This window comes from Babylonia areolata, chromosome 4 (genome assembly GCF_041734735.1).
Source record: "Babylonia areolata isolate BAREFJ2019XMU chromosome 4, ASM4173473v1, whole genome shotgun sequence".
Classification (NCBI taxonomy): domain Eukaryota; kingdom Metazoa; phylum Mollusca; class Gastropoda; order Neogastropoda; family Buccinidae; genus Babylonia; species Babylonia areolata.
In genome coordinates this window covers 19,431,546-19,458,939 of record NC_134879.1, presented here as the reverse complement: position 1 = coordinate 19,458,939, position 27,394 = coordinate 19,431,546, and the positions used below count along the sequence as shown (strand labels likewise).

General features: G+C 38.3%; 2 protein-coding genes across 3 annotated transcripts; both read left to right on the top strand.

Moving 5' to 3' along the window:
- Positions 1-2,272: 2,272 nt before the first annotated feature.
- On the top strand, positions 2,273-10,933 carry LOC143280932 (zinc finger protein-like 1 homolog). 2 transcript variants are annotated; one of them, XM_076585719.1, is made up of 6 exons: positions 2,273-2,480; positions 4,806-4,926; positions 5,230-5,423; positions 6,363-6,564; positions 7,075-7,192; positions 8,870-10,933. In XM_076585719.1, the coding sequence occupies exons 1-6, from the start codon at positions 2,379-2,381 to the stop codon at positions 9,072-9,074; spliced, it is 942 nt and encodes a 313-aa protein (XP_076441834.1). In that variant the 5' UTR covers positions 2,273-2,378; the 3' UTR covers positions 9,075-10,933. The 2 variants fall into 2 exon arrangements, with proteins under 2 accessions (XP_076441834.1, XP_076441836.1); XM_076585721.1 differs by lacking the exon at positions 2,273-2,480 and adding an exon at positions 2,513-2,747.
- A 2,381-nt stretch (positions 10,934-13,314) lies between these two features.
- LOC143280931 (cell growth regulator with RING finger domain protein 1-like) lies at positions 13,315-24,423 on the top strand. The gene is made up of 6 exons (XM_076585718.1): positions 13,315-13,448; positions 15,557-15,696; positions 16,123-16,294; positions 17,099-17,249; positions 20,247-20,354; positions 20,821-24,423. Exons 1-6 carry the CDS (start codon positions 13,339-13,341, stop codon positions 21,430-21,432), a joined length of 1,293 nt encoding a protein of 430 aa, XP_076441833.1. The 5' UTR covers positions 13,315-13,338; the 3' UTR covers positions 21,433-24,423.
- Positions 24,424-27,394: the final 2,971 nt, after the last annotated feature.

Genomic DNA, 27,394 nt, shown 5'->3' with positions numbered 1-27,394 from the left:
GAGGAAAAGAACAGATTATCAAATCAAGAAGCAACATTTTGGTAATCAGTTGGCTGCAGAACTAGAAAGGCTGGATTTAAAAGTGCAAACATGTCACACAAAACAGTTGTGGAGAGTCCCTCTGTAACGTCATAATAAGTATCCTTAGAAAAACACTCTGGTCAGACCTAGAGATAAGAGATCCTACCAAATGTTACAAGGAAAACTGATAAGAGTGTGGCCATGAACAGGTCTTGAACTTGAACTGGTTGTTGAATTCAGTGAAGCCTATATACCGTCAAACTCTCTCTCTCTCTCTCTCTCTCTCTCTCTCTCTCTCTCTCCTTTGTCAGACAGTGCAGGCAGAACATTATGAAACCTCTGTGGAGTCTGCACAGACAAGTGATAAAAAGTAATAAAACTGACTCTGAAAATCTTTATCAATAACTATGTCTGATAACAAAACTATTGATAATTTTATATTCTTCCACTAAAAAAACAAAACTTATAAAATCACAGATACTAAAACTCTATATTAAAAAAGCACATCTGGTTTTATTCCTCCAGCACTACAAAAATTAATAAATGTGTAATACTCACTGTGATTTTCATAAGAGTACAGTGCCAATTCCTAGGATCACTCTTTTCAAATCTATTAATATAGTCTGTCTTACTCTGGGTGTTACTTGCGGAATGAAATTCTATCCTGTCCTGAACACTTTTCAGTTTTCAGTTTCAAGGAAGCGTCAAAGCGTGATCAAAATACAAAACACACTGAGTCGAGTTTCATTAACACATAGATTTAAATTTACATGATACATTAGTATCCATCAAAATGACATTATCAGATGATTATGCTTGTGTACTGTCACCGATAATCACGTCACAAAGATTGTTCAGGGGCGGTACCAACAAATTCCAAACACAAAGTGTCAGTAATGTCAAAATAACTTACCTTGACTTGAAACAGTTTGACAATTATGAGCCCAATTTTTCTGTACAGGTGGAAGGCGTTTCAGCGGCCCAAGGGCAAAACTCAACCGCAAAAATGAAACCTTCCTCGGCATGAAGGTTGCCATCGCGGCATGCCGTGCGTTGGACTGAAGCAATCCGAGTAACCTCCCTTAAAAGATGGAATCTTCCCACTGAAATACCGTTGAACATAACTCAGTTTCACAAATTGCAAATATCACTCACACGCACTCACACACACACAGAGTTTCAGTTTCTCAAGGAAGTGTCACAGCGTTTGGACAAAGCCATGCACCACATCTGCCAGGCAGATGCCTGACAGCAGCACAACCCAACGCGCTTGTCAGGCCTTGAGTGCATATATATAAATATGTATACATATATATATATGTGTGTGTGTGTGTGTGTGTACCTATTAGAGTGGATTTTATTTTACACAATTTTGCCAGGGACAACCATCTCGTTGCCATGAGTTCTTTTTCAGTTCGCCAAGTGCGTGCTGCGGCACACGGGCCCGGGACCTCGGTTTATCGTCTCATCCGAAAGACTACAGGCGCTCAGTTTGATTTTCCAGTCAAACTTGGGAGAAAGGGCTACACACACACACACACACACACACACACACACACACACTCAAAATGAATCTCAGAAGACAATGTCCTGGAACCATCGACCCTCGCATGGATACAGAAGATTACATTAAACTGAGAATTGTCTGTGCTTTTTCTTGTTTGTTTAATATATTATAGAATAGAATAGAATGTGTCTTTATTACCAACCAATTAAGTGTACCAGGGTTACAAGGAATATTGGGGGGTGGGGAGGGGGGGGGGTAGTACATAAAAAGGACTGTGGACACTACGGATGACGATAAAGGTACAAACATAAATCGAAAGTAAAAAACAGATACAGTAGAATTTAGGATACATATCATTCTTATTATAATCATTATTATTATCACTGAATATCAGTATCATCAATGCCAAAAATACGTTATATCAATGATTCTAAACATGTGGTGTTTTTTATGCTCTTCAAATAAAGACTATGAAGTAGAAAACACCAACAAATCTTGAGGTCTCTCAGTTCTGCCACTGTTTCTTTTAACACATGCATTGCAAGACCACTTCATTAAAATGCTTCACGGTCTACAGCATATAAAGGTATAACTGTCTGAATGAATTTATATTGCATGTCTGCAAAATTTCGACCACTTGGGTTCATATTCAAACGAGTAGTGCAACACAGCGACTCCCTTGCAGATCTGTGCAAAAAGCCTGTCGGGCAAGCACTTTGCACTCTCGCGAGAAAGCACGTGATGATCCATGCAAGCTGTTCAACACAAATAGACCTGTCACACTCAAGTGTCTGATAATGAAAGTAATTTTAGATTACATAAACGGTACCGCTGACTGACAGTTGTCAACATGGGACTGTGCAAGTGCCCTAAACGTAAAGTGACAAATCTGTTTTGCTTCGAGCACAGGGTCAACGTGTGTGAACATTGCCTTGTTACCGATCACGGAAAGGTTGGTACTGTTTGTACACGTAACACGAAGACGAAGAAAGACTGCCGAAAAAGCAAAAATATAAAGAGATATTGGCATCATTGATCTCCGGAGAAAATTTGAATGGAGAATATGCGGTTGGAATCATAAAGGGTTAAACTTTCTCATTTGAGTTTGACCATTTCAAACATGATTTGAAATAAATAGTTTAATAAAAACAATAAAGAATGATCAACAAACCTTCATGGAACTGACGAAGGAAACAGACAGCCAGTGCATGTTATTATGGTACGTCTATATGTACCATATGTATGGGATATACAGATATCTGTGGGTGTCTTTAAGGGAAGTATGGATGGATGGGTGGTGTGGATGGTTTATGTTTTCTTTGTTTCACGTTGTATCGTATTATTAATGGGGACATTTTGCACATCCAGATCCAAACGAACAAGGTCTATTGAAAACACTGACTGCAGTCAGTGCTGATGGGAAATGAATTAAGAGTTAATTACAATTAAGATTATTTATACAGCAAAAAACAAGAGACATCCTGTAATAAACTTAAGACAACAAACAGTCCAGCAGTACATTTTGAGTCTGGCATGTTCAGCAGGTGGACAGCTGACCAGTTAAAAAATGCAAGTTACATTATTTTTAAACAGTGACTCATTTCAGTCAAAAAGTTTCAAAAAGATTTGGTGAGTACATTGTATGAATCATTTTGGTGGAAATGAATGCATTGTTTATTGAGAGACAACCTGTAATAAACTTAAGACCATAAACAGTCCAGCAGTACATTTTGAGTCTGGCATGTTCAGTAGGGTGGACAGCTGACCAGTTAAAAAATGCAAGTTACATTATATTTGAACAGTGACACATTACAGTCCAGGAGTTTAAAACAGATTTGGTGAACATGCTGTATGAATCATTTTGGTGGAAATGAATACATTGTTTATCGCTGATGTTTGTTTCATAACAGCTGAATGCAGTTTTTTGCTTAATTTCAATCATCATATAATGATAAATTGTAATGCCATAAATCATATTCAGAGAGAGAGAAAAATGCTCCCTTACATTGGGCTTGGCTGTAAGCAGCATGATTTGAACTTTTTTTTATGTTTGATCTATATTTCTACACTTTTCACCTTAATCAGTTAATGCCATTTCATATAAATCATAAGCATCAAATTTTCTATGCAAGGCAATAAATGTTTTGAAAGATTGACACTTCATCTTGTAAAGAACCCTGAGTGATTCTTACCCAGGACGATTATATTGTGTTCCTTGGTGGCTGAATTGAAAGCTGGAAGAAAGAACAGGAAGACTGGGGATGTCAGATCAAGGACCTGTGCACACAGTGATATCCTGGAAATGTAGACATCCTGAACTGAGCTATTTGAGTGACATTGGTTGGCGCTGCTTGTGTCAATATATAAATATGACATGGTGTGCTGTTATAGAATGTTAAATTTGAATACTAGTAACAGAAATGACTGACATTTTAAACAGTCTTTTTGTGTCTTTTTCTCTTTTCCTTCTACTCAGTCTCACAACTAGTATTTTGTTGTCTTGATATTTCTTTTGTGAATCTGTTGGAAAAGCACTGGTGATTTTCTGACATCTGTCAGCTTCATCCCTGCACTTTTCAAGCACAAATTTTGTAGAATGGTGCAAAAAAATAACACTTTCATTTTGTAATGTTCAATGAATGGGATAATTTGCCACTGGCGTTATCAGCACAATAGAACTTACAGAATATAAGGCCAGCCCACTTATTGTGCAGTGATGTGTCCGTGTAGTTAATGTTAACACAGAAAACAGTCCTCTTGGTTAATATTTAGAAAAAAAGTTATTGATGGGTATCAGGGAAAAGTTTGGCACAGACAGATCCTCTAGCAACAACATTACTCTGCTTTTTTGGGTATGCATATGGAATGTTTATTTTTCCTTGACCCATTGAACACTGATGTGGATTATAAGATTCTCATGGTGCATATTTGATCTGTATGTGTATAGAAATGAAGGGGATTTAGGTACAGGCAGGTCCACACATATGTGAATCAGGGAGGTCAGAAAACAAATTTTGCACCCTTCATCCACTAGTAGTTGTAGTATAACTTTCAGTTCACATCTTTTCAAGTAAGTGTAAATCTGTAAATAATCTATCTACCAGGTGCAGATATCAGGATCAAAGCCAGGACCCTCATGTTGAATTTCTAACTGATCATTCAGCTTTTGTGCATGTCACTTTGTTCTTTATTGTCCTCAGATCTGCTCATAAAGTTGTACTTCAGGGTTTTCTAACATTGGCAAGTACTGTATCAGTTAAACTTTGACATTTTTCAGTGCATTGTGAAATCATATCTGCTGTGGCTTCAAGACAGTGACTACCTGCCCATCTGCAGTCTGTGCAATCGTTCTTTGTCAGACGAAGGGTGTGGAGAGTGCATACGACTTACATGTTATGGTCAGTGTTTGGTTTCTTTTTCATTTTGTTTTTGTAAGGGAACATAAAGAGAGAATGGGTGTTGTGTGGTTGGTTGTGTTGGGTTTGTCTTTGGTCAGTTCTGCTGTTTTCATTCATGTATCATACATTGTATGCTTTTGGAGTCTATGTTTTTACAAATGTGTATGTGTGTCTGTTTATATGTTTATAAATATGTCTGTCTGTCTATCTGTCTGTCTGTGTACTGTTTGTCTGTCTGTGCACTAAGTTTGGAGTAGTTTAACTCACATCCATGTCCATTTTGACTTCCTCTTTTTTTTTCAGATGTGTTCCACTGGCTTTGTCTCCACAACCATTGTCAGCAGCTGCCATCTACCACAGCACCTGCTGGTTATACCTGTCCGTCCTGCAACACCTGCATCTTTCCTCCTGTCAAGCTTGTCACACCTGTGGCACTTGCTGTCAGACGTCAGTTACAGCAAGTGAACTGGGCTAGGGCTGGTCTTGGTCTGCCACTGGTCAGTTATTTGGCAGTGTTGTTCCCATTCACTCGTTAAACCCACCTGCTGCTCATTTTCTTCTGCGTTTATTGGGTGAAAGTAAAGGTTCGCTCATATACTGTACTAGTCAGCTTTTATGTATATCACCATTTTCACCCTGCTATGAAAGCAACTATACTCCATTTTCAGGGGTAAGCTGTTTTGAATGTTCTGGTTTCCATAATCCAATGAGCACTGACATTGATTACAGGATCTGTAATTGTGTATATGATCTTCTGCAATGCTGGGTGATGTAGTCCACTGCAAGTTATGCGCAGTACTTTCTCACTCTCTTTCTCTGTCTCCTGTCATTATCTTTGTCTCTCTCTTTCTATTTATTGACTCTCCATTTTCCACATGCATTTAAACGAAGGGAGTTTAGGCACTAGCAGGTGTGCACATCTATTGACCAGGGAGATCAGAAATTTTTCCACCTATAACCCACCAGGAACTGTAGGATTCAAACACGGGACCCTCAGAGTGGAGGTCCACCACTTAGCCACTCAGCTGTTATCCCCGATCCTGTGTTTTGTGTTATATTTCTTATATGTTCCATGTAATTCAACCAGAAACGCCGCTTTGAGTACGCTTTCCACTGTCTGAACCAAATTTGAAGTGTGGAATTTGGGTAACTTCTTTAAAACTACAAAAGCAATCATGCAAGTATTACAGATTGGTGTGGCAGAAATCAGAATTGATTTTGTTTTTAAACACATCTGTGTATACACTGTGCGTGAAAGTTTATTCCAGCATTAATCTGATAACTCATATCTATGTCTCTGTGTCTGTTCCCATGGCTGTTTCTGTGTCTGTGTGTTCACGTCTCTGTGTGTGCATTTGAGAGTGAGAAAGAGAGAAAATGAGAGAGAGAGAATGTGATCATGACATCAAACTGGAAACCACAATATGTTCTTTCAGATTGATGAAGATCAGTTACCGCCACCACCTGCTCGGCTGGAAAGTCACACCCGCTCAGACAGAGCCAGTGCTGGAAGCAGTGAGACAGGGCTAAACACTCAGGATTCTGTCCCTTTGCCAGCCAGCACGACGATGAACACAGTTGTTGGATTTCACAGCATCTTCAGCTCAGATGATGCAAATTCAGCCAGGCAGTTTTCAAGTGAGTGGTTGACGTTTTTAGGTTTTTGTTTTTTGGAGGACATGGGATAGGGTGTTCTTTTTATGTCTTTCCTTTCTTTTGTGGATGTGGGGGGGCAGAGGGGGGTTCCCTGGCCCAAACAATACAGTGAGGTACCCACATGCAGCTTGCTCTGAACATACATTAAAGAATCCATGGAAACAAACATCTTACAACAATACAAGTGAAATTGTGCGAAACAATTTATTGACAATGACACATATAAAGAAATACACACACACACACACACACACACACACACACATACACACACAGGGCAAAAAAGATGGTCATGTCATAGAAGGCCATAAAAAGATGCATTTTCCATGGAAGAAATGTATACAGTGATGTTTGTCTTTTACAAGATATTACCTTTTATGTGGTGAAAACCTCTGTACCATATTCTGTGTTAAATATTAAATGTTACCAGTACATGAATGTAACATATGCTTTTTGTGGTTTTGTTTTTTTCCATTGAAAAAAAAAATGTAGGTCCAAGAAAATGGTTTGATTCTACCAAAGACGATGGCCTATTTACACAGCGCTCTGACCATGATGAGAATAAATACAGACGGCGACCAGCGCTCCAGTGGCTTGCAGACTGGTTCAGGTCAGTAAACAAATTATGTTCAGCATTGTATCACACAAGTATTCTAAAATTATGGTAATATACAAGTGCAGTACAAGAATTTAGGTAGTGTTTCATATAGATTGTGATGCTTAAGACACTTCAGTTTGATTAACCCTAAAAAGCAAAAAATTCCTTGGGAAGGATACACATATACAAATGGTTATGCACGTGATGCTGGCATGCTCGTTATAAACATTTTAAGTGTTCCTCTTGACTAGCAGATGAAATATCTTACTTATGACATAATGCACCAAAATAGTGGGTTAAAAAAAATGGATGTTTGCAATCCTTTCATAGTTTCATTATTCACTTTGAACCTTAACCTGCTGTGAGTAATACTGTTGAATTGATAAGATGTTTGATAACAGCAGAAAATTTAAAATCAGTCTCAAGACTTTTTTTTTTTTGCCAAGCTATGTTACGGGCCCTGTGCGTGCACACACCTGCACTGTAGGCAAGGGGCAGTGCCGGTGCAAGGGAAGTAACTGCGGCGGTCACCGGTAAGGGAGCCGAAGCAGGAGTTACCTCCCTTGGATCAGAAATTCGTGACAAGGGGAGGGGTGCACACATATGGGCAAGCGTGTCCCCTAGTGGTCCACCTTCCTTCCTGAACGTGGGGAGGGCATCACTACGCGCCATGGTCGCCAATGGATCCAAGACGGTCGAGGCATGCCGCGTAGGGGATCGTGATCCGATGTCACGGCCGCCACCACAGACACATCGCACATAGGGCCCAGTCTAGCATGCGGATCCAGAGCAAATGTATGGTGTTGTTTCCCCATAGGGTTTGTGCTATAATCCCTTGTTGAGACTGTGGGCATGGGGAAAGGGATAGAGGAGGTCGACTCAGGCACTGCCGACTGGCAGAGCCGATAAATCACGGATCGCGTCGAGTCCGTTCGCAGTTCGAAATTAATAACATCAATGGTACCACTGACCTGTGTTTGGGGTAACAAACCTGTAGAAGTCGCCAGAGGAGGCCTAGGGGGTAGTGGGGGTCTGGAGTCGACCGGAGGTAGCGGAGGAAGTGGAGTTGGCGTTGTTGAGAGAGGCAGAGGTAGAGGGGCCCAGAGTGATCGCGAATCGATTGCGATCGTGCCTTAATTTTAGCCTGATCTCCCAATCGAGCCACATAATTTTGCGACCTGTTTGAAGACATAATTGGACACAAAACAGAAACGCCAAAGAATCAATAGACAGATAGAAAATGCGAAAAAAAACTTAGCCGTATGAAGTGCACAGGAACAGGTGTCGAGATGGCTGCCGTCAAAAGAGGGCGCTAGCCAAGGCGACAAAGGGGAGGTTACCTACTTCCGGGAGGTTATCAGCCGTAGTACTTTTGTTTTCTCCGCATAGGCGGATAGTAGTTTGCACAGGACAGGAATGTCAGACCCCTGCTGGAGTCTGAACTAGTTGGGTCACAGTAGGTATGTTATTTAAATGTAATTTTAGATAGAAAATTTCCTTTATTATGATTATATCTGGCAAACAAAGATAAAGAAAGAAATTGTTTGTCCATTTAAAGATGATGGAAAAGCTGATTTTATCCCAGAAGGTAACAAAGTTACAAAGTTGGCTCAGTGAACTTACCACTTTGCTGTGTCATAAAATTCCTCCTCTGAGTTTGGTGGTGGTGGTGTTTTTTTTTGTTTTCAGATCAAGTGTTCCTGAGAAAAGAAGAGGCGAGAGGTCTGCCAAGAGACGGACATCAATGTTTCTCATCATTTGCCTTCTGAGTTTTATCACTCTAATTATCATCTTTTCTCAGCTGGGTCAGCATGCAGCTGATGATGACCCCTTCCTGGACCCCATGAACAATCCAAACATCAAGGTGGAGCAGAAACTTGTGAAGCTGCAATAACCCAAAGATCTTTTTATTTTGTTTGTTGTCATTTTGTATAAAAGGAAAAGGAGTAAGGAAGTGGTCGCAGTCTACTTTTTCAGGGTATGTGTGATTGCTTGTGCAGTGTCAATTAAGTTTTATTATCTCTATAAAAGAAACTGACGTGTGGTCATGTAGCTCATGTTCACAATACAAACATAAAATCTGCATTGAAGAGGTAGCAGACATGACCACAGTATTGTTACAAGTGCAGTGCCACCTGTGTGTGTGAGTGTATGTGTGTGTGTGTGCGTGCACGCATGTGTGTGGGTGTGTGTGTGTGGTTGTGGTGCTGGTGATGATCTAAGGAGGGACCAACTTCCTTCAAAACGTTCTCTCTCTCTCTCTCTCTTTCTCTCTCTCTCTCTCTATCTCTCCCTCTCTCTCTCTCTCTCTGTCTTAGTGTGTGTGTGTGTGTGTCTCTCTTCCTCTCTCTTGCTTTCCAAATAAGATTCATAGTTGGCATCAGACCACTGTGGATGTACTTCTGTTTCAAAAAGAAATTCAAGAGTTCACAATCAAAAATAATCTCATATTTATGCCTATATGAGATCTTACAATCAAACATTATATATGGTTGGTTTGTTTTTTTTCTTTTTTAACCAGTGACTGTGCCTTCATGCATACAATGGTAGGAATGTTAGGAATGTACATTTTTGAAGTATTGGGAATCAAGCCTCAGTCACCTCATATTTTTGTTTATTTTAAATTATTGGATGTTAGACTGTTTCTATCAAAGAGATGGATATTTGTGAGATAATATGGCACTTTACTATTGATGGAACATGGCTCATCTGACATTTTTGTCACTTCTTTGCGTGTAAGGCAGCAGAGAAAATTGTCCTGTAAGAAGTGTCAGGCACTGTAAATCTGTTTGTGCAGACCTGTGTGTGAAGAAACCATCTGACACTATTGCTACACATTGGGTATGATATATATATGTGTGTGTGATCGCATTGAAAAGTCTCATGACATCTCCAGTCTTCCTGCACATGTTCAACAGATCTGCCCAAAAACAAACTATGTAAATAAATGATGTACAAACTGTATAGTCTGGTCATATGGAGGAGAATAAAATTTATCTCTTGGAGCATTTAAAATACCTGTGGCTTTGAAAATAATCTTCTTATTCATAAGCCTTATGAAAGATGTGGCTTTAAACACAAAATGATCTCATTCAGAAATAATCTCATTTGTAAGCTTTACGAATGACATGACATTCATTAGGACCCTTTTCAAGAGAGGGTAGTACCACAGAACTTTTTTCACTGGATTGGTTGCTTTCCATTGTATGAATAATTCTCTCCTCTTCATTTTATTGTTTATTTTGTGTGTTGTTTTATGAAATTACAGCTGTTTAAATTGCCTTAGAAATTATTCATTTTAACTGTACAATATATATATATATATGTGTGTGTGCATGAAACATTGGGTGTAAAAGAAGTGTATTGAATATCATTTGTAGAAGTGTGTTTATGAAATAAAGAAGTACAAAAAGCTAATTGTTGTGAAGAAAAATAATGATAGCAGTCACAAATACACACATATAAACACACAAGCAATTTTGCATTCACTCACGCATACACGCACACATGCATGCATGCATGCATGCATGTAAACATATTAATGTCTGTGTATTAAAGGGTCATTGGAAAGATTGATAATGATATGTGATATGGTTTACATTTTGTCAAGACGATACAGGCAGCATTGCCAACCCTGACATATTCTAGTATCAGAGAAATTTAAAAGATCTTATTTTTCAGAATTGTCATGTTCAGTGTCTTTTGTGAAAGACTTGTGTAACATGTGCCATTAAAATCTTATCACTGCCTTAAGTTCTTGTAACGTGGATCTGTAGTATGTTTATGTGTGCAAGTAAGTGCCTTTTGTCTTGACTGGTTTGTAAGTGTGTGTGTGTGTGTGTGAGACAGTGGGGAGAAAGAGATATTAGGACAGATCATAAAGATGATGATTGTCTGATTCATTTAATGATAAGAAGCCACGTGTTGTTCATCCACCACAAGAACAAAGATCCTGTTGGTGGAGGTGAGGAAAAATATCTTGTTTAAGGCAAATGAATGGACCATTGAGCAGAAACACAAGCATCTGAAACAAATAACAAAAAATTCACAAAGAACAAGTAATCATCACTACCAAAAGAAAACAGAAACTATGGGGAGCAGAGATGAGATTTAAAAAAAATCTTGACCACCTTAGATCGAGAGAGCTTTAATTTGTCAAAATATAAAATAATGCATGCACTCAAAGATACATAAACATTTCTTGGCTAATAATACAGATTTAATATGTTTTGGGTAAAAACACATGGTTCCCAACTGAACATCCATGTCCTTCCATTGAAAAAAACGAAGTGGACCTGAAATAATGAATTGTCCCAAAGTTCCATTTGCTTTCCTCTTAACACACCCACCCCTAAAAAAAAAAAAAAGCAATTTCCATTCCTCAGTTACATCTTTTACCTCTTTCAAATACAGTTTAATACACAAAAATTTCCAGGTGTCAAAGTGTGCAGACAATGCACAAATGCTTCACCACATCTACTGCGATAGTCGGATTTTCAGAATCTGAAATCAGACGCAAAAGGTATTACATATTCCAGGGGATTTCTGTTGATATTAAAAAGAAATCTGTAAGAGCGCTGTATTACCTGTAGAGGTGCAATCTTCTCACTGAAAATAATTCACATTGAGACATAAGAAAGGTGTCAGAATGGTTTAGACACTTATCTGCTAATACAGTATTCATGAGGATCTGTTCCCAAGTTCGACAGGAAATCAAACTGAGCATCTTGTCATTCAGATAAGACAATTACCCATGTGCAGCACATACTATGCACACAGAAAAAGAACCCATGGCAACATAACTGTTGTCCTCTGGCAAAATTCTGTAGAAGAAAACCACTCTGATACAGTGCACAAATATATGTATGCACTCGAGGCCTGACTAAACATGTTGGGTTATGCTGCTGGTCAGGGATCCGCCTAGCAGATGTGGTGTAGCGTCTCCTGAAACTTAAACTGATGTTGAAAAATTAACAGAGTTGATGCTTGACCTTCACCTAAACCCAGGCCTTGAGAGCCTACCCTAGGTTTGTGTAAAACATTGACATAAAATGGAATAAGTTAGCAATGTGAATGTATAAGTAAATCCATCAAAATGTAAACATGAATTTTTCAGGAATACAGAGAAAAGGTTTTATTTTAGGTATGTCCCACACGTTCTTTCTCTTTCTTTTTTCTTTTTACAGTTCGGTGCTGTAGATTATATCTTTCCGGCCCAACCACGAAAAACAATCAAAAACATGACACCAAAGATCACAGCTGTTGTTTGACTCGCTTGTGTAAGCAAAGTGAGTCTGTTTTAACCCGGTGTTCTGTTGTCTCTGTGTGTGTGTCTGTGTGTCCGTGGTAAACTTTAACATTGACATTTTCTCTGCAAATACTTTGTCAGTTGACACCAAATTAGGCATAAAAATAGGAAAAATTCAGTTCTTTCCAGTCATCTTGTTTAAAACAATATTGCACCTCTGGGATGGGCACAAAAAAATAAATAATGAAGCCTAATTATATGCAAACTGCATTTACTGTTATATTTATATTTTTTGTATTCTCTAAACTTGGCACTTTGATCTGATATTCGACCCAACAACAAGAGCAGTCATTATTATCATTTTTTGTTCAAACAGGAACTTCTTTTGCTTTGCATGGAAGTTTTATTTATTTTGCAATCGTTTTGGTGCAGATAGTAAAAAAGGGAAATTACTCTGTAATTATGCTAGGGGACTTAATTTGCTTTAAACTGATCTTTCTCACCTTAAACATTACATTTTGAAATTATACTCAATACATAAAAAGCTTGTGTGTTTTACTCTCAGCCACAAGTGAGTCTTGAAGGCCTTGCCTCTCTTGTTTCTTCTTCTTCTTGGGCGGGGATTGTGGGGGGCCAAGGGGGAGGGGGTGTGTGTGGGGGGACTTTTGTTTGAAATAATATACAAAAAAGACAGGTTTTCATCTCATTTATCTTTATCAAGTTAAGGCAGAAGTTTCCGCTGGAAGAAAAGCAATAAACACTATGGAAAGCAACATGTTCGTGGCCATGTAAATTTACAGATTTATGTTCAGCTCCTTGGTTGAACAGGAAAACGTCAGCTTAGTTTCATTATCTACTCTTCCAAACTCTTTTGTCACACGAAAATAAAAACCGTACCTAAAATGCGAAAATGGCAGACGGTTTGTCTCTGGTGCTTTGGAGTCTCGCAGAGTACTTCAATTATTTTTCCGTCACGCTCATTATCCTTTGCTCTGGTTTGATGACAGCGTTCATCATACGGTGAGCAAATTATTCAGCAAGAGTGGCGTGGCGTCATAATGGTTGTCGTTGTGGTGGACACACACAACATAACACCACCATTTCTTATTTCATTATCGTGAAACGTGTCTGGGTTATTACAGTACATTGCAAATCATTTTCATGATTATAGAATATGCAGCATCGAGGCCCACGAAATTATGGAAATATAATGGGACGGCAAATTGCAAATTATCCCTATGTTGATGTGATTTACTTATCATTTGCGAGACGCAGCATAAAAGCGTTGATAGAATTGGTTGTAACTATGTAAGTATAAAAAAAATAAAAAGTAATAATGTTTGTTTTCACAACTTTTTGTTTGTACTTTAATGTTTTTGTACACGAGTATATGTCAGAAAAGTAATCTGAAAATAGTGTGACTGAAGGAAAAAATAATAAAACTTTTTTTCTTTTCTTTTTTTTTAACACTGCTTGATTTTATTATGATATGCTTGTGTTTAAAGTTTGAACTTTTGGCCTTTCTTTTAACTCATCTGTATACCAGGACTAACATTGTTCCATGTTCAACCAAGGTATACAGTACCATGTAAACAACTAGTAAAATAAAGCACATGTATCGGAAAACATTTTCTGTGGTGTTCAACATCAGCATAGTTACTGAGTTGGCAGCTGGACTCAATAGATTGCAAAAGTGAAATATTGTATGTGAACAAGTGGAGATTAATGACATGATATAGTTCTTGCTTTGAAGCCAAGTTGTTCATTGGGAAACCGGGATGTTGGTTGCACTGTTAAAATGAAATCAGCCATCTAGTTGCAACCCCAAAACTAACCATACAAGAAACAGTTTGCCTTGTGCTCCATACAGCTTCAACTTTTCCAAGTGGCATAAAAGCAATTTAGCCAATTTAGTGTGTTTGTGACATAAACATTGAAAAAGTTTATTCTGGTTTAATGTATATATACCAGTACTTGTCAGTGCAAACCTGGGATAATGCTTTGTAGCAGAACTCTGTGTAAATCCTGCATTTTTTATAACAATTAGCATGCACTCATTAATTCATTTCAGCAATGAATCCTGTTCTCGTATTTTAAATCATGACCCTGAAGTGATTATAGGGTGGAAGGGTGCAGGATGAGGGTGGAAAGTGCCTATTCACTTAGAGTATTTGACTGGGATCAGTACCCAAATATTTCGCTGCACCTTTGAATAGGCAGTTTCATGACTGGTCCAGCTGATTTATGTTCCATTACATCTAGAAGTTACTGCTTTATGAATGAGTGTCACCAGAGTTGGCACTCACACATGCACAGAAACAGACCTGAGTGCATGTACACACACACACACACACACACACACACACACACACACATACACTCTGTGTGTGTGTGTGTGTGAAAACACAAGTTAAATTGAAAACACACACACACACACACACACACACACACACACACTTGCACTGAAAACAATAATATATGCTTGCATGCACACCATTACACCATTCAAGATCTATAAAAGGTGCATACTTGTTTTTATTGTTTGTTGTTGTTTTTTCAGTTTATATGTGTCTGTCTGTAGACTTGTATGATATAACCAATTCAGTTATGCACCATGCACCTACATTTTTTTGGAGGGGTTGGGGGGAGGCTAGGGGGGGTTCTGTTTTTGATTGCAGAAAAGCCTTCCAAATGCCTTTTTAAACATAATTTTGATCCAGCTTCAAGGGTGGCATGACCACTTGACACTCACCCACCCCCCAACAAGGCTCTACTATTTTACCCTGCCTGAACCCCATCTTTTCAGCTGTTTGATTTTTGCCAGTTACACCCATGTGGATTTGTTCTTATGAACACACAGGGTGTTTTTTATCCATTGTCAGATAGCAGTTGATATGTTTTTTAAGGCATGTTTATAGTCAGCTGGATGATGTAAGGCGCTTTGAGCAGTATTGGTGCTGGATATTGTGCCATAGAAAAACTGTGTATTATTATTATTATTATTTAATCTCATGTCATTGATGCTGAACTTTGCAACTCTGACAGGCATCTGGCTTTGTTGATTTTAACTTAAAGTGAAGGATTAGCATCAGTGTGTTCATCAGTTTTAAACCTGCTGCATTTCACAGGCTGAATGGAGATCACTGGGGCCGCTATCACAATGGAGCCAGTCAAGGAGAATCATCATTGGCCTTCCAGAGAGATGTGACATCATTCAGTAACCCATTCTTTCTCAAGCTGTCATCTGCTACAGTTTCCAGTCTTGCAAGTATGTGCCATATCACACTGGCTGCCATGGCATTTACACTGATGTACAGTTCTACAAGGCTAAAGTTTTTATCACTTTAAATCATAAATGACGACTGAAATTATATGTACATGTATTAACTCATTTGTGTTTGTGTGTTTGTATGATTTTATTCATGTGTGCATGCAGACATATTTTAATTAGTACATTACAGATGTTATTCTTATTCATATTTATTTCAGTGTATGTGCCTCTGTGTGTGTGTGTGCACATGCGCGACTCAGATCAACTTCCAAATATTTAAACATATATTACATAATGCATACTAATTGAGATACAGATGTACACATTATATACAAATACACATGACCTGCATGAAATGTCAAACAATATCTGAATCAGTAAATTAGAACAGTACCATTCTTGCATTTTTTTTCCTTCTTCCAGATGGAGTGTGGGTGGAGTTGTCCTGTTTGGAGCCATGTGAGGTGCATGTGTACTGGGGAGCTGTCATAAGTCCTATGCATGCAGCCATGCTGAAAATGGGAACAGATTTTCTGGAGGACATGCGCACTGAAGCCCTGTGGAGTAAAGACTGTTTAGCCACAGAAAGGCATAGGTATAGATTTACTTTGTATTTTCCATTACATCTAGAAGTTAGTGCTGGGATTGAGAGTGGATGGCTGCTTTCATTGTGAGATATTTTGGTCATTTAGTTATGTATTCAGCCTATACATTATATGAACTTCATTACTTGTTCATTTTCTTTTTTTCTGTTACGGGAAGAAAAAAATTCACATTGCGAATTTTGTCTTCAAAGCCACAGGCATAATAACCAAGTGGTCAGAGCGGTGGCCTCCAGTTTGAAGATACATAGTTCCATGGTTCAAATCCCACCACCACTTTGTGGTTGAAGCCAGTCCAGATTGATATTTTTAGAGTCTCTTTGAATATATAATATGTAAAAACAAATGTTTGCCTGATCATGTGGTTTGTCAGTCAAGGGAGCATATCAAAATTTGACAAGATTTTGTAGTCTTTGAGACTAGTTGTATCTCTTTGATATATCCAGTAATAGAAAAATCTGATACGCATGTTACAAGTCATTGAGAATCATAGGATGCTAAGTCAGAAGAGTATACACATGCACACACACATGCATGCACATGCACACATGCAAACATACACAAAGGCAAATTGCGTATGACTAAGTATTTATAACAAAATTTTGCTGTTTTCTAGGCTGCTGAAAATTTTTAGTACTGACCTGCGTGTCAAGAAAGTGATTCCAACACACAGCTCTTTTTTTCTTCTTTTTTTGTCAGAGATATTTTGCTGATACCATTATAGGTTTTCCCCAAATTTCTTCCAGTTATAGTCTTCCACTTTTTATGCAATTGATACAGCATGGGTTTGTTGACAGACTGCATACAAAAGGAAAGCATTCCCTACATTTGAGAGTTCCAAAGGAAATGGATGCTGACAAACTGGGCCCTCCACCTCGACAGAGGTACCCTTGTGTGGTGGTTATGGCAACCATAGACAGTTCCAGTACTGCTGAACACACAAATGTGGTAGGTTTGGGTTATCATTTGTCATCTCGTAGGGTCTGATGTTTGCATATATATCTCTTTGAACAGTCTTTGGAGTTTGTTGATATGTGTAAAGGGAAGGTGACTGGACAGGTTAACCCCATGGCATAATGGAATTGACAGCTATGCATTAATCCCAACATTACCACTTAAGTATTGTAGCTGATAAACAGTGAAATGTGTGCTGTGTTCAGTTGGCTGTGGTGTAGACAGCTGATAAACAATGAAATGTGTGCTGTGTTCAGGTGGCTGTGGTGTAGGAAGCTGATAAACAATGAAGTGTGTCCTGTGTTCAGGTGGCTATGGTGTAGGTAGCTGATAAACAATGAAATGTGTGCTGTGTTCAGGTGGCTGTGGTGTAGGTAGCTGATAAACAATGAAATGTGTGCTGTGTTCAGGTGGCTATGGTGTAGGTAGCTGATAAACAATGTGTGTTGTGTTCAGGTGGCTATGGTGTAAGTAATAATAATAATAATGGATACTTATATAGCACACTATCCAGAAATCTGCTCTAAGTGCTTTACAAAAAAACGCTTTTGATAACATAAAACATTATATCTATGTTACATACACACACCAAAATGTGACCCCACACACACACGCACGCACGCACGCACTGCATACATACATTTTAACATACATGTGTATCTAACAGCTACCCTAACACATACGCACACATAGGCAGGCACAAACTTACATAAACACACGCACACACAATACACAATACACATTCATATACATGCATGTAGTTATGTACACATACATATGTATACACACATAGTCAAGCACACCTAACGAAAAGGAAGTGGACCTGCCACAGTTGAACTTATTGCTGAGGGAAAAGGTGAGTTTTGAGACGAGATTTAAAAGATGCGAGGGAATCAGAATGACGGAGGTTATCAGGGAGCTTGTTCCACGTCTTTGGCGATTGAAAAGAAAACGATCTGTGTCCATAGGTTTTACTTCTGACGTGAGGTATCCTGAGAAGTCGAGTATCAGAGGAAGAACGGAGCTGGCGAGACGGGGTATCGATATGGATGAGTTCAGAAAGATACTTGGGGCCAGATCCGTTGACTGCAGAAAAGGTCAGAGTGGATAGCTTATAGTCTATTCGATCAGAAACAGACAACCAGTGGAGAGACTGAAGGAGAGGAGAAACATGGTCAAATTTAGAAGCTCTGCAAATGAGTCTGGCAGCATCATTCTGAATTCGTTGGAGTCTGTCTAACAGGTATTTGGGAAGGCCGGCCAAAAGAGAGTTGCAGTAATCCGATCTTGAGAGAACCAGAGAGCATACAAGTGTCTTGGTTGCATCGGTTGAGAGTGGCGGATAGAGCTGATTCTACGCAGTTCCAAATAGGCAACTTTACAGATATTCGAAATGTGCTGTTGGAAGGAAAGAGACTGGTCCAGGATTACACCAAGACTGCGAACAGAGGGAGAAAGTGAAACAGGTGTGCTATTGATCAGAACAGAGTCAGGAAAGGAAGGATGTTGACGAAACTTCTTTGGACAGGTTATCATAAATTCAGTCTTATCATCATTTAATTGCAGCTTGTTGAGAGTCATCCAGTCCTTTAGGCCAGCAATGCACTCCTGTGTTTGAGTCACCAGTGCATCAAATTCAGCTATGGAAGCCGACTGATAAAGTTGTGTGTCATCAGCAAAGCTCTCATGCAACATCGCATGATGACTGATGACATCCGACACAGGAGCCGCATACAGCACGAAAAGAACAGGACCTAGGACGGACCCTTGAGGGACACCATATTTCAAGGCAGATACTCTAGAGTATGTACCATTTACACACACTTTCTGTGTACGATCTGACAGGTAAGACGTGATCCATGCTAGTGCAGTGTCACGAATACCAAAGGAAGTTTTAAGTCTGTTCAAGAGGATAGAGTGGTCGATAGTGTCAAAAGCTGCTGACAAATCTAAGAGAGCGAGAACAGATATCTTATCCTCATCAAATCCCGAAAGCAAATCATTCACTATTCTAAGAAGGGCTGTTTCGCAACTATGACCACGTCTATAAGCTGACTGGTGGGAATTAAGTAAACCATTCTGCTCCAGATGAGCTAAGAGCTGAGACAATATGATCTTTTCTAGCAGTTTTGATAAAAATGACAGATTAGAGACAGGTAGCTGATAAACAATGTGTGTTGTGTTCAGGTGGCTGTGGTGTAGGTAGCTGATAAACAATGAAATGTGTGCTGTGTTCAGATAGCTGTGGTGTAGACAGCTGATAAACAATGTGTGTTGTGTTCAGGTGGCTATGGTGTAGATAGCTGATAAACAGTGAAATGTGTGCTGTGTTCAGGTGGCTATGGTGTAGGTAGCTGATAAACAATGAAATGTGTGCTGTGTTCAGGTGGCTGTGGTGTAGGTAGCTGATAAACAATGAAATGTGTGCTGTGTTCAGGTGGCTATGGTGTAGATAGCTGATAAACAATGAAATGTGTGCTGTGTTCAGGTAGCTGTGGTGTAGGTAGCTAATAAACAATGTGTGTTGTGTTCAGGTGGCTATGGTGTAGATAGCTGATAAACCGTGAAATGTGTGCTGTGTTCAGGTGGCTGTGGTGTAGACAGCTGATAAACAATGTGTGTTGTGTTCAGGTGGCTATGGTGCAGATAGCTGATAAACAATGAAATGTGTGCTGTGTTCAGGTGGCTGTGGTGTGAAAAGCTGATAAACAATGAAATGTGTGCTGTGTTCAGGTGGCGGTGATGTGAACAGCTGATAAACAATGAAATGTGTGCTGTGTTCAGGTGGCGGTGATGTGAACAGCTGATAAAAAAAAATGAAATGTGTGCTGTGTTCAGGTGGCTGTGGTGTGAAAAGCTGATAAACAATGAAATGTGTGCTGTGTTCAGGTGGCTGTGGTGTGAAAAGCTGATAAACAATGAAATGTGTGATGTGTTCAGGTGGCGGTGGTGTGAAAAGCTGATAAACAATGAAATGTGTGATGTGTTCAGGTGGCGGTGGTGAGCGTGCTACACCTGAAGGATGGTCAGTGTGCCATGGAGACCCACCTCATTGCACAGTACGCTAAGATGGCTGGCCTTGCCGTCTACAACCTCCAGGTTAGTAAGTCATTGTCTGTTGGTCCAGTAGTATAGCACAAGTTTCTGAAAGGTCACCTCTTCCATTTTGCCAACTATCTTAATGATTAATGTGTTTATTGAACTTCTGCTGTGTGCATTTCTGTGTGTGTGTGTGCTGCTAGTTTGTGAATGGTATGTCGTACTTGAATGCATATATACATGCATTACTTTTTCTTGCAAGTGCCACAAGCTTCATGTCTGGTGGGTATGTACATCAGTCAGCAGTAGTGTTTGTATTTGGTTTTTTTGGGTTTTTTTAATTAACTGAAGCTGGTTTCATGTGTATCGTATTGTATCCTTGAATAGTTGAAGAATGATAAAAAGAAAGACGGTTGACAGAAAATAAGTCTTTTCTCTGATGCAAAATGTCATAATGACACTATTATTTTTCTAACATCTGCTGTTACTCACATTATAATGATTTTTACTTTGTTTGCATTTTCAGCCATTGTTCTTTGCCTCAGAGTTGGATGAGGATGGTGATGCAGCAAACTCTCAACTTAATGACAGCAGCACAAACTCGCAGCCAGCAGAAGACAACAGTGAGATGTACGGCACACAGGCTGCTGACATGGCCCAACACTTGTCCGGACAACGTGCACACACACCCGGGAGGGATGGAGACAGATGGAGATCGGATGTCTTGAACAGTCCCTCTGGAGACTGTGCTCAAGAGATCAGTGATGATCATTCGCAGGAACAAGCGGCAACTGTAGACTGTGGCAATAGAGAATTTGACAACAATGGCGCTGCTTTCCAGAGACAAGACTCGGCATGGGAGAGCACTCTTCCTGAGTGTATTGTCTGCCAAAGTCGGCCGCTGAATTGCGCTCTCCTGCCCTGTCGTCACACATGTGTTTGCCGGGTGTGTTTCCACAAATTGGATCGGTGTCCCATGTGTCGCAGTTACATTGAATCCTACTTCACTCTCTGTGATGATGATGATTATGGTGATATTGGGATAAGCTCCTCACAAGAGGAACCTGTCCCATTAGACTTGCACAGTAGGTTTGAACGGTTCAACCAGAGATTAAACAACTTGTTGGGTTTTGAGTAGTTGTAACCATTTCAAGTCATCATATGCTTTAATTTATTATGAGTATGCTTTGATTTAGGAGAATGCTGTTTTATATACATACATAGAGAGAGATTGTTTTAGATTGTATTTATTTGTATCGTAATCACCAGACGTGTCTCTTGATTCTAGTGACAGAAAATTGGATAGAAAAAGGTATATATTGATACACAACTGTATTTCATGAGTTATTTCACATATGCATTTGAGCCATTCTCCTGAGTCTCCTACACCAATGTGTAGAATTACTCCACCAAAATGAAATGAACAAAAAATTTTCCATATAATTGAAAGCATTTGCTTTGGTGATTTTAAAAACAAAATTTTTGTTGTGGTTTAGATCTCTTAGTCTTACGGAGATCGTCTATGTGGACAAAACTAACATCAAACCAGAACTAAAGTTAAACATGTTAAGGGGGTTCATTTCATTTTATCCTTTTCACAGTCCTGGAAAATGGAGTGTGATTGCCATGAAAGTTGAGTTAATATGCCATATACGTGAAAATTGAAAAAAAAAAAAATGTTCGTCCCTGTATGTTTTACGCAATCACTATCAGCAGCTTTACTATATTACAGGGACACTAAACTACATTTATGCATGGAAGACAACTATTAATTCTGTCACTTTCCTTTTTTCACTGTGATATTACCTGTTATGATTTACAGTATAATTGAGATTTTTTTCTTGAGATTTCTTGTGTGTGTGGTTTTGTTTTTCATTTCTTTTACCAATCACTAGTATATGTTTCTGGCATAGTTTCATCACACAGTACATTCTTACACTTATATTATGAAGCTGGTGGGGAAAATGCTAAAAAGAAGAAAAGAGAGAATTACCCCTTGTGTCTTTTTTATTTCATGACTGTTGCTGTTCAGAGATGATAAACCTGATAAAAGTGGAATTGTTTGTTACAGAAAAGAGCTTGTGATATCTGCAGTGACAAAGTTTTATTCGAAATTAGCAGATGTTTTGTTTGTTTTTTGTGTGTGTGTGTTTGTTTTGGTTTTTTTGTTTTTTTGTGTTTTTTTTTTTTTGCGGATTGTTCTTATTTGAGGGCATATGTATATATCTGAAACTGTGTGAAAACGACAGCATGTGTGTGTGTGTATGGCTGTGTGTGTGTGTGTAGTTATCCAGAGTTTGAGTGCTAGTATGTTTGTTTCAATTGATAAAACATCTGTGCAGTACAAAATTCTACTTAAGATTGTTCAGACTTATTCAGTGATCGGAAAGAGACTGAAGACAGTGCAACTTCAGTCAAGCCTATTTGACTTGTGACTACACAGAGTGACACTGTCTCTGCGTGTGTGTGTTTGTATGTCTTTGGTAAACTCTTAGATTAGCATTTTTTCATCAGCTGCTAGTATTGGAGAAACTGAACTGAGCAGGGTGGTACACACCAGAAAAACTTTTCTAGCCATTACCATTATGAAGGCACTGTTCCTGGGTGAAAGTCATAAATCTTGATAGATTGATGTTTCAGCAATTATTATATTATTTGAGAAGTAATATTCTCTCAGAAACAGGTGTAAATTATGCCTTCTGATTTCTATACTTGTAAACAAATCATATCAAGGTAAGATGATATAAAACCTACTGGGAATTGATTCTGCCAGATAAGGCAGTTTAAAGAGAAGTAATGCCTTCAGAATGATAGTGCATAAGATTGTGATGTAACTGACCAAAACAGAAAGAAAAAAAAATCAGACATCACTGTGATAAAGTTTGATCTCACCCTCTACCATGTTTTCTTTCTGTTATTGCTTTGAAGTTCAAGATATCATACTGCAAAATCTGTCATAGCATGCTCAGAAAGCAAATGAGAACAGCTGCAATATCAATAAAATATTCACCTAGCTAAAAGACAGTGTAACTTTTTTTTTTCTTTTTTCTTTTTTTTTTCTTTTTTTCTTCTTTTTTTTTTTTTTTGTCAAGCATAGGCATAATTATTTTCCAGCGCATGTATTCTTCCATTATCCTGTCATCAGTCACAAAAATGAATATCATTTAATTGAGCTTTTCCTCTCCAGAAATGCAGGGGTATATTCATTATTGTTGATAATTTCTTCTCATATGGGAAATCTCATTGTAAACGTTTTTGGAAACACATGCAAGACATGAAAGCTTTGCTTTTCTTGTTAACATTTGTTTTAAGATAAGTAGATGAAGAGATATAGTAACTGATTTTTAAAGTTCAATAGATGAAGGTGCATATCTGCTCTCAGACCACTCTGCATTTGGAAGATGTTATTTTAATGCACAGAAGTGGTGGTTATGTGACTGAAGGAGTTTGAGGATAATGTGTTGATGATGAGTAGTAGTTATGGCTGTGTAACTTTTAAGTTATTGTTAAAGGAGAAACAGGTTGACAAGAATGTGATATAGAAAATGGAAATGACTGTGTTTAAAAAGAAGGAAACCGGTTGTAAGTTCAGTGAGGATAATCATGATTTCCTGTGTTCCCCCATGAAACCATTTGATGTGGATATAGTCACCCATTTGTTATTTCTATTACTGAACTAAAACTGCTTTGATACATGCACACTGTGCTCAAAAACAAAAAGAAAGCTGTCCTAAGCAAACAAAAAAGCATTTTTGTACAGTGCTGTTAGGGTGTATGCATCTGCGCACATGTGCATGCTTTCAAAAACATTACTGTCAATCAGTTTTGTCAGCTGCTTTTGGAGAACATTTGCTTACAGTTTGTCTGGTGTGTTCTGTGTGTGTTTACATGCATGTGTGATTCTGCATGTGCGTGTTCGTATGTTGTATGTGCATACATGATTGAGAACATTTTCTTACAATAGCAAGATTTTGACCATTCTTCTTGCACCTTTTAAGACAATGTCATTGACATACCTGTCTCTGTCTGCAATAAAGTGAAGCCACTGCTTCATTGCAAATCAAAATGAAAAACATTGAAAAGAAGTTTCAGTGGTCTTACTCATGTTCTCTGCTTCCTCTCTCTCTCTCTCACACACACACACACACACACACACACACACACACCAAAATTTAAAGTGACTTTATTTCTCTACTACACTGACCACATTTCAAAGGAAAAAAGTAACAAAGCAATGTCTTGAGCAGTCATGACATAAAAACAGATGTCAAAAGAGATACTGTTAAAGGATAAACTTTTTTTTTAAATTACAGTGGTATCTGCATGGAGAAAATATACAAAAAGTTGTATAATCTGCAAAACGTAAGTAAATCATTCTCAAGTGTTCATTCTTATTGTCATTATTTTTTGCTGAGAGTGTTGGTGCTTATTAAAATTAAATTTGTCTCCCTTCATGTCTGTCAGTAAGTCTTAAACAAGTCTGTAAATGTAATGGGTATATGCTAAGTTCCATTCTGAAAACAGCAATGCCATATTTCTGAGTTAAAAACAAAAATAAATAAAGAGCAAACTTCTCTTTCAATTTTGACACTGTATATGGTCACCTTCGTAGTCAGTTGCATTGGCATAAAAAAATAAGAGGCAAAGAGTCCTCATGCTCAAAGCCCTGGGATTTGGACAGCAAGGTGGAATACATCATACATTATGCTTCACCACCAAGGTTCAAATACTCCTTCCACAAAAGTCTTGATAAAATGGGGGGGGGGTTGTTGTTGTTTTTTTTGTTGTTGTTTTTTTGGCATAGTCTGCTCATGATCTTCTGATTTTCTTTTTGGTTGGGAGAGTTTGAGAAACAGTTTAATATATGTTTTATTTTTGTGAAAAGATCAAATGCAGAAGAAACAAAATGTGCTCAGAAAAGCAAGGATTCACTGATTCTGCAGTATGCTTTGTGTGCTTTTCCATACTATCCTAGTACAGAGAAACAAAATTGTTGTGATCAACACTGAAACAAAATCGAACACATCATATCAACGTCTATGGCCACAGTGCATAACAACTTAAATCTGGACGGACTTGAAACATATGCCACCACAAAAGAAAAACATTATTGTGCACATGCAAGAAAAAAAGTTGAAAATAATAAAGGTAGCAAAATAGTTACAACCTGAGAAGAATCTGAGAGAGAAATAATATGAGGTTATGGGCGGTGCTGGTATGACAACATACCACGAAGGAAAAAAGGCAGTGATAGTTATGTGGACATTGTGCAAACTGTTCTTTCACAGGAAGCTGCCTTCAACAATGACACCTGATAGTGCCCACAGCTGTACGGCTTACTGTAATGTGAAATAGGTCTGAAATAGTTTACTGAACTATTCATCATTTGTGATGATAAAACAGTTACAAAATCTTTATCCTTCAAACTCAGAAAACATATTCATGAATTATCTGAGACTCAAACTGTGAAATCTTTACCACCTTACAGTTTTGTTAAATCATGTAATGATCAACATTTGATAACACACTCATACAACTGTTTTCAGGTGTTGATTTCAATGCAGACTTTGTCAGGTACAGATTACAATGTTCCAATTATTGGGTACAGTCCTGAATTTTAGGTGAGCAAGAAAAAAAAAGGGGGGAGGGGTGGGGGGTTAATGTAAAAGGCACTTCTAACATTAAAGAGCCATTTTTATAAGAAAAGAAATGCCCCACATCTTTTGATGAGTGTTCTGATCAATTCTACATTGCAAGTTTCCAAAATGAACTGGCTTCATATTCAGAAAGTTGCTGAGCTTTGACTGGGACTTTTTTTTTTCTTTTTTTTTTCACAAGCAGGAGCCGTCTGAGAGAAGGGCATAACATCTAACTTAACTTAACCCTGAAGTCCATAACACAACAGGTATTTCAACACTGGTCAAACAATGGTTCACAGCTGGCCACCATGTCATAAGTGGCTAGCATAAAATAACCAGCCGGATTGTAAAACTCGCCTCTCTCTCTTCTCCAAAAGGATCAGACTGCAACATTTAGAATGTTTGTTTAAATCTTAAACTAGTCAGAATATATTTTTTTCCAAAAAGTATATAACATTAGGTATATGCTGACCAAGACCATGTAAGTGAATAAAAACTTGTTTTCTACAAAAGCAACCACTGTACATTAATTTGCAGTTTCACTGGATCTATTTCTATTGTGTAGGTCAAGTTCAGTAAAAATAAAGGGTTTTTTTTATATTTTTCAATAACAACATATGAGAAAAGAAACAGCTAAAAAATATGTTTTAAGTACAGTCAAGAATATGTTGTGATCAGTTAAATCTTCTGTGTATCTTTGTCACACTGAACTAAAAGCAATGCTCTGAAAACAAGAAACAGGCATTCAAAACATGAAAATAAAAATAAACATTCTCAAAAATGTACATAAATATCAAAACGTCAGTATAACAAGCCTGTACTGTAACAGATTTGAATTACTTGACAGGCAGTCCACAAAACAGGAAAATATCCCAACAATGGGCACTGAGGAGTAATGTCACAGGATGACAAAATATGACAGGAATGCAAAACTGTCACCAGGTCAAAGACATTAAAGGAATATATACCTTTATGTATCACAGCACAAAAAATCACCTGTACAAAAATCATCTGGGAGGTGAGTTAGGGGTGGGGGAGAACAAACAGAACCATGAAAGACCAGGTGTCTTATGCAGATTTAACGTGGCAACAATAAAGATTTTATAACGCATGGCAAAAATACAAATGGTGCCACTCAAATGGGACCAAATGAAGTTTACCTCTGTCAGTATGTACAACAAAAATTCTTCCAGGATAACCCAACAACAAAGAGAAAACTTAATCCAGCAAATACATAGTGGAAACAAATGCAGTGCATATTTTGGGTGCTGAAACTCCATGACATCCGGATGAACTAACTTTTCATCCACAAATGTTGAGCATATTTTAGGTGCTGAAACTTACACACCTGGATGATATCACTTTGGGTCCACTAATAAGGCGAAAGTGTACTGACCAAAAAACCTGGCACAAAATATCAAACATAAAATCATATTTCACCATTTAATTTTTGTGTTTGCT